We start from the raw sequence: 11,871 nt of genomic DNA on the forward strand, positions 1-11,871 counted from the left end.
TCAGGAACTTCCTTTGGTCAGGTCGTGACACTCAGATTGCCCGAGCCAAGGTGGCTTGGTCGGTCATCACACTTCCTTGTTCTCAAGGAGGACTTGGGATGATTGATCCAGCACAGCACAGCAGAGCCCTTCTTGGGAAGTTCGTCGTCAGAGGACTTCTTCCAGGCGAGGAGCCCTGGAAGGAGTTCTCGCTGCAGAGGCTTCGTGCCAGGGTGCCTCAGTCAGGAGGCCCTTGGCAACCTTCGACCAGATGGATCTTTACAGAGTTGCGTCGAGTTGGTTTGAGCAGGAGACTGGAGGACCGCTTCGCTGTGAGTTTGCTTCGATCTTGGGAGCTCTTACGGCGTGGCCTAGAGCAGAGACAGCCGACGTGCACGGAGGAGCGCCTACGGCAGCCCCTCGTCTAGAACCCCATAGTTAGCACTCAGAGAGTGCCACTTGGTTGGGAGTCGGCCTCATGTTTCTTGGGGTCCCATGGCAGCAGGTCCAACGCGCTCTCTAGGTGACTGGCTAGAGTTCACAGGTTTGTCTGAGGAGGTGCAGGGTTTACAGCTACAGGGCATGAGAGGGGTGCAAAGTATGTGTCAGGACATCTCACAGTCAGTTCCAGCTGAGTGGCTCACGCCTCTCGAGCCAGTAGCACCCCGGTGGATGGGAGCCTTCACACGACTGGAGGTTCTCATTTCAGTCAGGGCCTGCTCAAAGACTGTCCCAGCCCTGTTCTTCGAGCTTCAGGGTGGGGGACGATTACAGCGAGTTGCAGTAGAGGTCCCGCAGGTAGCAAAGTGTTGTTTCCAAAGGATCCGAGTTGTGGGCATCTGTGGGAGGACTTGCGTCATAGACCCTGACCCAGCAACTCTTGAGACTGGACACTGGAGGCATGGGCTTGGGAGTGTTGTCCGCTGGCACGAGTACAGTGGGATCCTGGTGAGTGGCTATGGAGGGACCCCCTCTCTTCTACAGACCGCCCAGGAGTCCCCTTCTTTCAGTACACTGTTCGGCTTGGACGTCATATACTTGCAGCACAGAGAGAGGGCCGCCCCGCTGCAGCACGTCATTGGCAGGAGGAGGGCCTCACAGTCGAGTTCTTGGCAAACTTTTGGCAGAGGCTGTGGGACTCCAGACAGCCGAGGCGCGTCACTTTGTTTTAGTGGTTGGTTGCACACAGAGCCACGGCAGTAGGGAGTTGGCTTGTGCATTGTGGTCTCTCGGCCACATGTGCAGCCTATGACCGGTTGGTGGAGAGTCAGCATCATTGTCATTGGGACTGTCCCTCGGCCCATTAGGTGTGGCTCCGAGTTCTTCGGTTGATGCCTGCTCTCTCCACGGCTCGACAATACACTTGGGGGGCAGCGGCCTGGTCCACACTCACCGGCCCGGCACTTCAATTTGAGCTATCTTCCACCAGCAGGATGATAGTGATGCAGGGGGGGCGACCTACACTCCAACCTGCTACAGAGCTTACTCCAGAGGAGTGGTGGAGTGAGAGAGAGGAGTGCTGGGAGCTTATCAGTGGCCTGACACTTTGGTTCATCTGGCGGGCCCGCTGTTTCCGCATCTTTGAGGCTCGCCCTGTGCCACCAGCAGAGACTATTCGTGACTTTTGGCTAGAGCTGATCCATACTCTCGGAGGACAGCTTGAGGGACTACAGGGTAGCTCCGACCGCATGCAGGAGCGCCGCGAGGCTTTCCTTCGACTCTGGCGCCTTGGGCCTTTCTACACCATAGTCCAGGGGGTGCTCAGATGGCACTACTGTCCACTTGTGTGGCTCTTCCCTCCTCCCATCTCTTGATTTAGCCTCATTGTATATATGCTGTTTTTTCATTGGAAGAGTCTCCCCATCATGCTTGTTGTAGCCCTCTCTTGCAGAGGTGGATGTAGCCCTATGGGCAGTTTTCATTAACTAATAGAAGGATCTCTTTCTCGGAAAAAAAAAAAAACGGTTTGTTGAAGAAGAGAAAGTGGAGATTCAGCGTCGGCTATGAGAAGAAAGTTGCTCTAAAATCATTGATGGCAAATCATCACCCCCTCAAACAAGCCATCTCCTTGAGAACTCTTTCAGTGCATAGGCCGCTAACCGGATGGTTGATCTGTTGTCCATAGTCTTTAGGTGATCTTGGTCATGGTTTTTGTCACGTGACACATCCAACCCTATGTGTCCGTGGACAAGCTACAACACGACAAGGGTTCAGTCAGTCCAGTTAGTCTATATTAGAAGTGATCTGGCATTTTTGTGAGTCTGTTCGCAGACCATGCATGCCCAGACACTTAGTGTAGATGCATATCCTCTAGTTGCACACAACATGATCATAAGCATTCCCATCAGAATCCATCACAATCCTTCGGGCGAATTTTTTAGTGCATTTAGCCTATTTTACCTATTTTTGACATTTTTCATTTATTACTTATAAGTGACTTTTGTTGGAAAGTAGATAGGGCAAATTGAGTAAGTTTGTATGTAAGCAAACCTAGACTAGCACTAATGGGCAGAAGAGGTAACAGGAGCCAAGCTCAACAGGCAACTTCTCAGCAAGAAGCTTGGTGGTTTCCCCTCCAAGCCAAGATCCCATCCCTGGAGATTCCATCAAGCAGTCCTCCCTAGCGTTTTTCATCAAATTGCCCTAGCCTCTCAGTACTTTGCGTTTTTCAGCAAGTCTCCACCGCAAGCAGATCAACATCCCTAGCGTTTTTCCTTCAAGCAAAGAACGCCAGCAAAATTGCAGCCCTAGCGTTTTTGGAGCCAGAGCGCCCTCTCTTGTGCATGGCGACTTTCAGCCCTAAGACCTGCAATTTTCAGCAGATAAGAACCATCAGTTTCAGCCCTAAAAGACCATCAGTTTCGGCCCTAAAGAACATCAGTTTTCAGCCGCAGTAGAATTCAGCCATTAGCGTTTTTCGACAGCGATAGAAGGCCAGCAGATTTCAGCCATAGCGTCGGTCTCGTCATCCCCGTCGTCGACATCGACATAGCCTAGACTTGCATCAGTCATATGCATTCAGTTTGTACCAGTTTGTGCAATCAATAGTAGACCACTCTCGCCGACGAGAGTGGGGCCTTTGGAGGAGGGTTTTACGTCTCTGGTGTCTTATTCTCTTCTCTCTCTATCTCTCAGTCTCATACACTTGCACGCACAGTGTCCATTCACTTTGTTTGTGATCATAGCACTCTCTCATTAAGAACGGAAGGCTCTCCCTTCCATTAGAACAAAAGGAACCTTGAGCACAGTTCGGAACACTCATCTTGAGCAAAGTTCAAACATTCATTCCGTTGCACCTTACACTTGTATCAGAGCTTTGGCAGTGTTCTGTCACGTGACACATCCTACCCTATGTGTCCGTGGACAAGCTGCAGCATGATCAGGGTTCCGTCAGTCCAGTCAGTCTAGATTAGAAGTGTTCTAGCACTTTTGTGAGTCTATTCGTAGACCGTGCATGCCCAGTCACTTAGAGTAGATGCATATCCTCTGGTTGCACACAGCATGATCATAAGCATTCCCATCAGAATCCTTCAGGGGAATTTTCCAATGCATTTAGCCTATTTTCCCTATTTTTGACATTTTTCACTTATTTTTTTTAAGTGACTTTTGTTGGAAAGTAGGTAGGGCAAATTGAGTAAGTTTGTATATAAGCAAACCTAGACTAGCATTGAATGGTAGAAGAGGCAGCAAGAGCTCACCGCTCAACAGGCAACTTCTCAAGCAAGACCCCCTTGGAGGTTCCATCAACCTAGCGTTTTCTCCAACAAGCAAGCCTAGCGTTTTTGGACATCATCGACCGCAGACTCCAGATATTGGCGTTTTTGCATCAGGTAGCCATCGCCATCAGATCCCAGGCCTAGCGTTTTGACCCAAGGCATCACCGCAAGCAAACCACAAGCCTAGCGTTTTAATCCACTAACGCCAGCAGTAGCAGATTCAGTTAGCGTTTTCAGCCACAGATAGCCAGTGTTTCAGCTCGTCGAATCAGCGTTTTCAGCCCTCGTCGAGCCAGCGTTTTCAGCCATCTATAGCAGCGTTTTTCAGCAATGAAACAACAGTAGATTCAACCCTAAAAGACCAGCAGATTCAGCCCAAAGAACTTCAGTTTTCAACCCTACAGTAGAGGCAGATTTTCAGCCCTAAAGACCAGCAAAATCAGTGTTTTCGGCAACAGCAGATTTCAGCCCATAGCGTTTTTGGACAGCAGATAAACGATTGCAGATTTCAGCCCTTACGTCGGTTTCGTCATCACCATCGTCGTCGCCGACATAGCCTACACTTGCATCAGTCACATGCATCATCATTGTACCAGTTTGTGCAATCATAAGTAGACCACTCTCGCCGACGAGAGTGGGGCCTTCGGAGGAGGGTTTTAAAACGTCTCTGGTGTCGTATTCTCTTCTCTATCTATCTCTCAGTCTCATACACTTTCACGCACAGTGTCCATTCACTTGTTTGTGTTCATTGCACTCTCTCATTAAGAACGAAAGGCTCTCCCTTCCATAAGAACAAAAGGAACCTTGAGCACAATTCGGAGCACTCATCTTGAGCAAAGTTCAAACATTCATTCCGCTGCACCTTACATGTTCTATATCACTCAAGGAAAGAATCACAAGAATTTTTTTGCTTGTTGAGGTCGCACGAACCCAAGTTCACTTGGGCGTGTCGATTCCTAATCGTGTTTTTGAAAAGTGACAGGAATCCCAAGAAAGAAGGGCTTGTCCAGCCTCCCCTTGTGTCTCTTTTCACTCATTGAGCGCGGACCGTGCACTTAGAGGACGGCCAATCAACGTGAGGTGGGAAAAAGCAACCTTGGTGTGAGCGCAAGGCCGCCAAGGGGTGCGCCCGCGGAAAAGAGTAGAACTCGGGTGAAGAGAAGATCCTTCTCAAACACAGATTGCAAGCGAAAGAAGAACCTCAAGAACCCAAAAACCTCAAGAACTCAAGAACCCCAAGAACCAAGACCCGCGAAAACCCAAGTTCCTCGTGAACTTAAGAACCCAAGACCACAAGAACCCACGACTTCAATGGATGGTCATCACTCGAAGCGGAATGGATACTTCGCTTGGAGGTGATGAGCATGAGAGAGGCGAAGAAGAATTTTCCCCACCAGGAGGTTTTTCCGACCCTTCCCCTTCCCCATCTACGTCAAGAATTGCACTAACTCCTATGGAAGCTTTCGACAAGATGGTGATTGACATGAAGTTAGACCGCGAAGCACGAAAAGCAGTAAGAGAAGCAGAAAGAAAGGCCTACGAAGAAGAAATGACAGCCAGAGATCGTTACTACAAAGAAAGCGTGGCAGCCATAGAGCGTAAGTAAGACTTGGAAGCCAAAGAAAGTCAAAGTCAAATTGGATCGCGAGAACAAAGAAAGTCGAGCCAAATTGGATCGCGAGAAGAACGAAAGAGAAGCAGAATTTGATCGCGAGAACAACAAAAGACAAGCAACATTTGATCGCGAGAACAAAGCAAGACAAGAACAGAGTGACCAACACACAAAAGAGTTCTTGCGATCTTTTCTATTGTGCACTGTGCAGGCGCAGTTTGCACAGAATCAAGAAAAGGAGACTCTTTCGGTCTCTTCTTCTCCAAAGCATGACACACAGGATTTGCATGATGATACGCATGATGATTTGAATGATAAGGATGAGCATGATGATTTGGATGACAAGGACAAGCATGATGATTTGCATGATCAAGATGTGATTTCTCACAAGTATGATGATTTGCATGAAGATGATGTGATTGTTCACAAGGATGATGTATTAGTTGATGCTTTTTCTAGCGAATCTAACATCGTTGCAGATTCGATCAATCACGAAGGATCGAGCTTGGCTCTCGAGCCCAGGTCCAAAGAACCCCTTCACGAAGAATCGATCTTAGCTCTCGAGCCTAGGTCCAAAGAACCCTCACAGGAAGTATTATGTGTTCCCATAATTGATACACACGCATTGTTCGAGTGTTTCATTCGTGATCGTTTCCTGTATTTTAGTCAGCGTCTTTATATGATCCCTTTTCCTAGGCATGACATATTCTACGTTGAGCACGTTTCACTCATAAATGAGCACAATACGGATTTTTCATGAAAAGCTGAAAAGTATGCATTCAAGGACCTCACATTCCATGTCTCTTCCTTGGTATGACACATTCGTAGAAAGAGCACATGAAAGTATCAGCACCAAGCATGGGCATTTCCGTTGTGAATTGCCACAGTTGATTGCTTTAGATCAAACAAGAAAGATTTGATCTCATTGTTTGCGTGTGTGTGGTGAACGCTTTGGCACTCCATCTATTTGTTCATCTACATTGCATGCACAGTCTTTGAGGAAGACAAGCTTTTTTCCACTCACTTTACATGGAATGGGTATGTTCATGGTTTTGTGTTGGAAATGGTTTCAGGAATTTTCAACCATGGAGATTCTTGAAGAAGAAAGAAGCATGACTCTAGACGAAGTTGAAGCATCGAAGGAGCCACAGAAGACTTTGTCGCTTTCAGTGCGGCCCAAAGAAGCAAGCGTTGCAAACCTTTATGAAGTTCAAGGACCGCACGACCTACACATCAGAGTGGGCCGGGGAAGAGTCCCTTCCAGGATTCTGGATGCTATTGGCGATCTCCCTCGACGCCATACAGTTCGGTACCAGTACCTCACTTTGAAAAGGAGGGGATGTCACGTGACACATCCAACTTTATGTGTCCGTGGACAAGCTACAGCACGACAAGGGTTCAGTCAGTCCAGTCAATCTAGATTAGAAGTGATCTGGCACTTTTGTGAGTCTGTTCGCAGACCGTGCATGCCCAAACACTTAGTGTAGATGCATATCCTCTGGTTGCACACAGCATGATCATAAGCATTCCCATCAGAATCCTTGAGGGGAATTTTCCAGTGCATTTTAGCCTATTTTACCTATTTTTGACATTTTTCACTTATTATTTATAAGTGACTTTTGTTGGAAAGTAGGTAGGGCAAATTGAGTAAGTTTGTATGTAAGCAAATGTAACAAACTGCTGACGTGTCAAAGCCTAAAGAATGGAGCCAACTTACAGATGTGGCCGGGGAGTCTAAACCCTAAGAAGAACAAGTAACAGAAGAAGTGTCACAAAGTGATGGCGTGGTTGCCCGAGAGCAGAAAACCCTAATCCTAATTTCTACCAGAAACCCTAACTACTGAAACCCTAATTCCAAAAACCCTAATTTTGAAAACCCTAACCCTAAAACTGCAACAACGTGGCTGATTTCCAAAATTGGGCTGGCATGATGACGTGGCAGGCTGTACGGATTTCTGTGATTTACGCTGGCAGCTTTTCGCATTGCTTTTTGGACCAGAAGCTTTTGAGTTTGAAAGCTTTTCATGTAAACTGCTTTTTAGGCCAAGGGCCTTTAAATATGAGGCTAGGGCTCATTCTCTAGCATGCTTCCTGGAGAAGGTGCAGAGTCTGGAGTTCCGGCTTGTACTGTGTTGATGCAATATAAGAAATACTGAAAGGGGCGCCAAGGTTTGGGGCCAATACTCTCTGGGGTGGAATTCCGCCACTCCGTATCGCATGTCGTCTCTCTCTCTCTCTTTCTCAGTTCAGTTGTTATTGAAGTGCTAAAAGTCTGTTCAGTCTGTTCTTTTCTATTGGCACGTGGTGTCCGCCTTGTGAGAGTGGTATCAGAGCATCAGGCGTGTGCTTTTCTAAAAGCATATCGGTCCTACAAAAGAGGAGACAGAGCTATTGGAATTGGATTCGAGGTATCTTCGCCCTCCAGCCGGTCCTACAAAAGAGCAGACAGAGCTATCGGAATTTGAGGTATCTTCGTGTCGTCTCTCTCTCTCTTTCTCAGTTCAGTTGTTATTGAAGTGCTAAAAGTCTGTTCAATCTGTTCTTTTCTATTGGCACGTGGTGTCCACCTTGTGACAGTGGTATCAGAGCATCAGGCGTGTGCTTTTCTAAAAGCATACCGGTCCTACAAAAGAGGAGACAGAGCTATTGGAATTTGATTCGAGGTATCTTCGCCCTCCAGCCGGTCCTACAAAAGAGCAGACAGAGCTATCAGAATTTGATTCGAGGTATCTTCGCCCTGCAGCCCGGACGTATTAGCCACTCCCACCCTTACTTCATCACGCATCGCGCGCGCTCCCGTCTTCACCGCAGTGTCTTACAGGGCATAAGCCAATTAAGATCACTTGCAAGAGAAGGATCCAGATTTGTTTCAAGTCACTGTTTTTTTTCTCAGAAGCAGTGCCATGCAGATGTTGATGTCTACAACTACCAAGCAGCATACTCCAAGTACTTGGCAAGCTTTCAAGAAAAATTTTGCCCGAAGTTGTATGGTTTCTGACATCTTCCTTCGGAGTGCAACTTCTGGCAGAGTGGGGTATCTTGAAATGCTTGCCATGGAAACCCTAGCAGATTATAACTTGAAATTTCTCGACATCTCTCAGTAGATGTCTCTTCACGAGCAGATGACCTTGGAGGTTTGGTGTGATTGCTATCTCTTCGAATTACCATCGCCGCCAAAGAAACATTGTCTGTCCAAGAGCTGATGGACCATGCTGTGCTCGGCTACGACCTCATGGAAGGAACCTAACCCTAATTTTTTATGCAAGTTTCAAGATGGAAAGTCGATCGACTTTTCGAGCTCGACTAATGTCGAGATTGCTTTTTAAGTTTGAGTTCTGTTTGATCTTGTTTGGTGATCCTGTTTGGAATTTGTTTGAAATGGATGGTATCTGTTTTGAACCTATCTTGATGCCGATTTGAATTGTTTGACTCTGGTTTTATTACTGGTTTCATTGATTGGCGATTTTACTCCCGGGTTGAGAAGTGAGAAATACTGTTTTGGTATTGTTTGAACCTCGGAACGACGCAGGGCGATGCCTGGGGAGCGTTTCGTTGTATGTTTGAAAACCTCCGAACGACGTAGGCCGATGCTTGGGGAGCGTTTGGTTGTATGCTTGTAAAATAATTGTTGTGACTCCCGGCCCGGACCTGGATGGTTATGCGAGAGGAGTATTAAGAAGTCTGAGCAGTGGTTGCTCTCAGCACCTCCAAACGACGCAGGCTGCGGTCTGGGGGGGCGTTTGGTTGTAAAAGGCCTCTATATCTCGCGGCCCGGACCTTTTTAGTTTATGCGGGAGGAGTGATGAGGGAGTTGTTGAATATCTCCCGGCCCGGACCTTGTTAGGTTATGCAGAAGGAGTGTTCATCGGCGGCTTTATGTTTCTATGTCTTGTAACATACATATGTAAGCATTTGTGTTGCATTGTGATGTGCCAATTACTGAATATTCCTAATTGGATGAGATTGCCTGGGTATGTAATTTCAGTGCATCAAGACACCCGTGGAAGATCAGTACGGTCTGGGTGTGATGGCTAATTTTACTACGCCGGAATATCAAGAGTTCCGATCTGGACGAAAGGAGAAGCTAACTCCTTGATCAAAACAGCCGAAAGGAGAAGCTAACTCCTTGATCAAAAGAGCAGAAAGGAGAAGCTAACTCCTTAATAAAAAGAGCAAACTGATTGTCCCTCGGAATGACCCTCGAAAATTTTTGAGCTAACTTGAGTTTTTTTGCAGATATGTTGTAATCGAGGACGATTACTCTCTTTCAAAAAGGGGAGATGTAACAAACTGCTAACGTATCAAAGCCTAGAGAATGGAGCCAACTTATAGAGGAGACCATGAATCGAATTTGTAGAGAGGCCAACAGTGACGCTACAAGTCGAGGATATCGCAAAGCCGGGATCGGCAAGGGATTCCTTCGCGGTAGAGGAGAAGGGAGGCAAGCCACAAGGTAGAAGGGGAGCGCCAAGTCGCAAGGCGGGGGCAAATGGTAAGGGCATTGACCGGGCAGATGGTTGGGGCAAGGCTAATGGAAGGGGGGGGGGGGGGGGGGGGGGGGGGGGGGGGGGGGGGGGGAATGCTAGCTGCGCAGAGCACACACGTCGCAAAAGAGGCAGGTTGCGGCAAGCTAGGGTTTTTTGTGCACATGCGGCCATCACTCTCCATGCTCTCTCTCTCTCTCTCTCTCTCTCTCTCTCTCTCTCTCTCTCTCTCTCTCTCTCTCTCTCATATTCTCATGTTTGTGTTTTTCTTCCGCTGCGCACTCTGACAATCTGCTCTTGGGATATAGTTGAGCCACCACCTAACAAAAGATCCAACTCTAATAACATTTGCTTGACCGTTGCTTGTGTTTTGCACATTGCATCTCCTAAGTGAGAGGAGTGGCACTAGAAGGATTCAATCCTCAGCTATAGGGATTCTCTTATGAAGTCCAAGAACTCGAAGGGTTGCCATACCCTCGATCGAGTAGGATTCTATAAGGAGAGAGTCAGGGAGAGGATTCTCCCTAGTCCTATCAAGATCAAGAACGAAGTATGGGTATCAAGCCCCACCGGTTGTATTCTTTCTTTTCTTTTCCTTTTGCAAGAAAAAAATCTTCCATTATTAGTAAAGAAACCTGCCCAATGGGCTACAAACTGCCCCTACTAGAGAGGGCTACCTCAAAATGTGGGGAGATTCCAATAGAAAAACACGATACAAATATCTTTATAAGGACAAAATAGTCTGAACTTATGGATTATAAGAAGGAATAAAACACTCAAAAACTACTAAAGCAAGAAACACAAGAAAAAAAGAAGAAAAAAGAACTAAATCGGTTTATTTGCTACTAAAATAAACTAGATAAAACAAACCATTATTCGCTTTTTTTTTTTAATTAGAAAAGGCATAAGTAAAATAAAGTCGAAGCAGCTTACTTGACTAAAACTTGAAACAAATACTCAACTTTAAACTAACAAGGATAAGACATCTCAAACACTTAAACCTAGAGATCAGACTCCACACAACGACTTCTAAAGCAACAAAATCTTAAAGCTAAATACTAAAAGAACGCTACTACAAACCTACGTAGAAGAGGCTAAAAATTACCAAAGAAGTACAACGTTCAAAACTTCCATGAAGACTCTTATATTATGTTTTAAAGTAGATTAAAACCTCAAGGAGACTTAGAAGAGCAAACTAGACTTATGAAGGGTTGACAGAAAGACTTCTCCATCAGGAAGGATAAACTTCGGTGGAACCCGTCTAATGCAAATCCTAACATTTATTACAACCATTTTTTGTTTTTAATAGTAGAGGGACGCATGGAGTACCTGACCAATGAAGAAGGTAGGATACGAGAGGCGGGCAGCACAGGCGGCCTGGTTGGCACCTTTACCACCTGGAAGGGTGCGACCAGTAGAGGCAGCGATAGTCTCTCCTGGAGCCGGAAGGCGCTGTACCTCCACGTAGATATCTGCATTGGCAGATCCGACCACCACTAACGGCGCAAGACCTGTATGCTCCTGGTTTTCCTGCTTCGCAGCCTCAACAGCATACCCACTCTTGCAAGCCTGCACTATCTGCTTGCATAACCTCGATTTCGAGGACTGAAAGGACCATTTCACCTCATTCAAAGTATTCTTTCTGAACCAGCTACAACGCGCAGCAAGCCCTTCTCTGACGATCGCATTAGAGGAGCAGCGCAAGTTTCCGTGCTCCATTCTGTTTTACATGCTTTCTTGGCCGGGAGCTGTTCCCTTGTGCTGAGGCCACGTTAGACTCGGCCCTTTAATGCACTCATACTGGGTCTATGTTATGGTTCATTAATTAATTACACTCGAAGATTCTCTCCCCCGCTCTTCCTTGTCACTATATGGCACGGATCTATCTAGGGGGGATCTAAGGCTCAAATTTGGCGACGTGAGGCGGTTTTAATCTCGGCCGTCGGATCACATAGTGAACTGGGGGTGAACTCGGGGTGAACTCGGGGCAAAAATGGTGCCCCTACACCCGTAGTTCACCCACCTCGCGGGGTGTGGGTCAAACCTGGGACGTCTCGGTTGCCACACGAATGTCCTACCA

At 46.9% G+C, this 11,871-nt stretch overlaps 1 protein-coding gene across 2 annotated transcripts in view; it reads right to left on the reverse strand.

Moving 5' to 3' along the window:
* The window catches only part of LOC147424006 (pfkB-like carbohydrate kinase family protein), a 99,957-nt gene extending 88,383 nt beyond the window's left edge, over positions 1–11,574 (reverse strand). The window contains exon 1 of one of the 2 annotated variants that reach the window (XM_086501210.1): positions 11,121–11,574. In XM_086501210.1, the coding sequence (XP_086357336.1) occupies positions 11,121–11,510 (390 nt within the window). In that variant the 5' untranslated portion in view covers positions 11,511–11,574. The remainder of the gene's footprint in view (positions 1–11,120) is intronic. The other variant, XM_086501209.1, reaches the window with a different exon arrangement.
* Positions 11,575–11,871: the final 297 nt, after the last annotated feature.

This window comes from Adiantum capillus-veneris, chromosome 26 (assembly GCF_014529385.1).
Source record: "Adiantum capillus-veneris isolate H3 chromosome 26, ASM1452938v2, whole genome shotgun sequence".
NCBI classification, from domain to species: Eukaryota; Viridiplantae; Streptophyta; class Polypodiopsida; order Polypodiales; family Pteridaceae; genus Adiantum; species Adiantum capillus-veneris.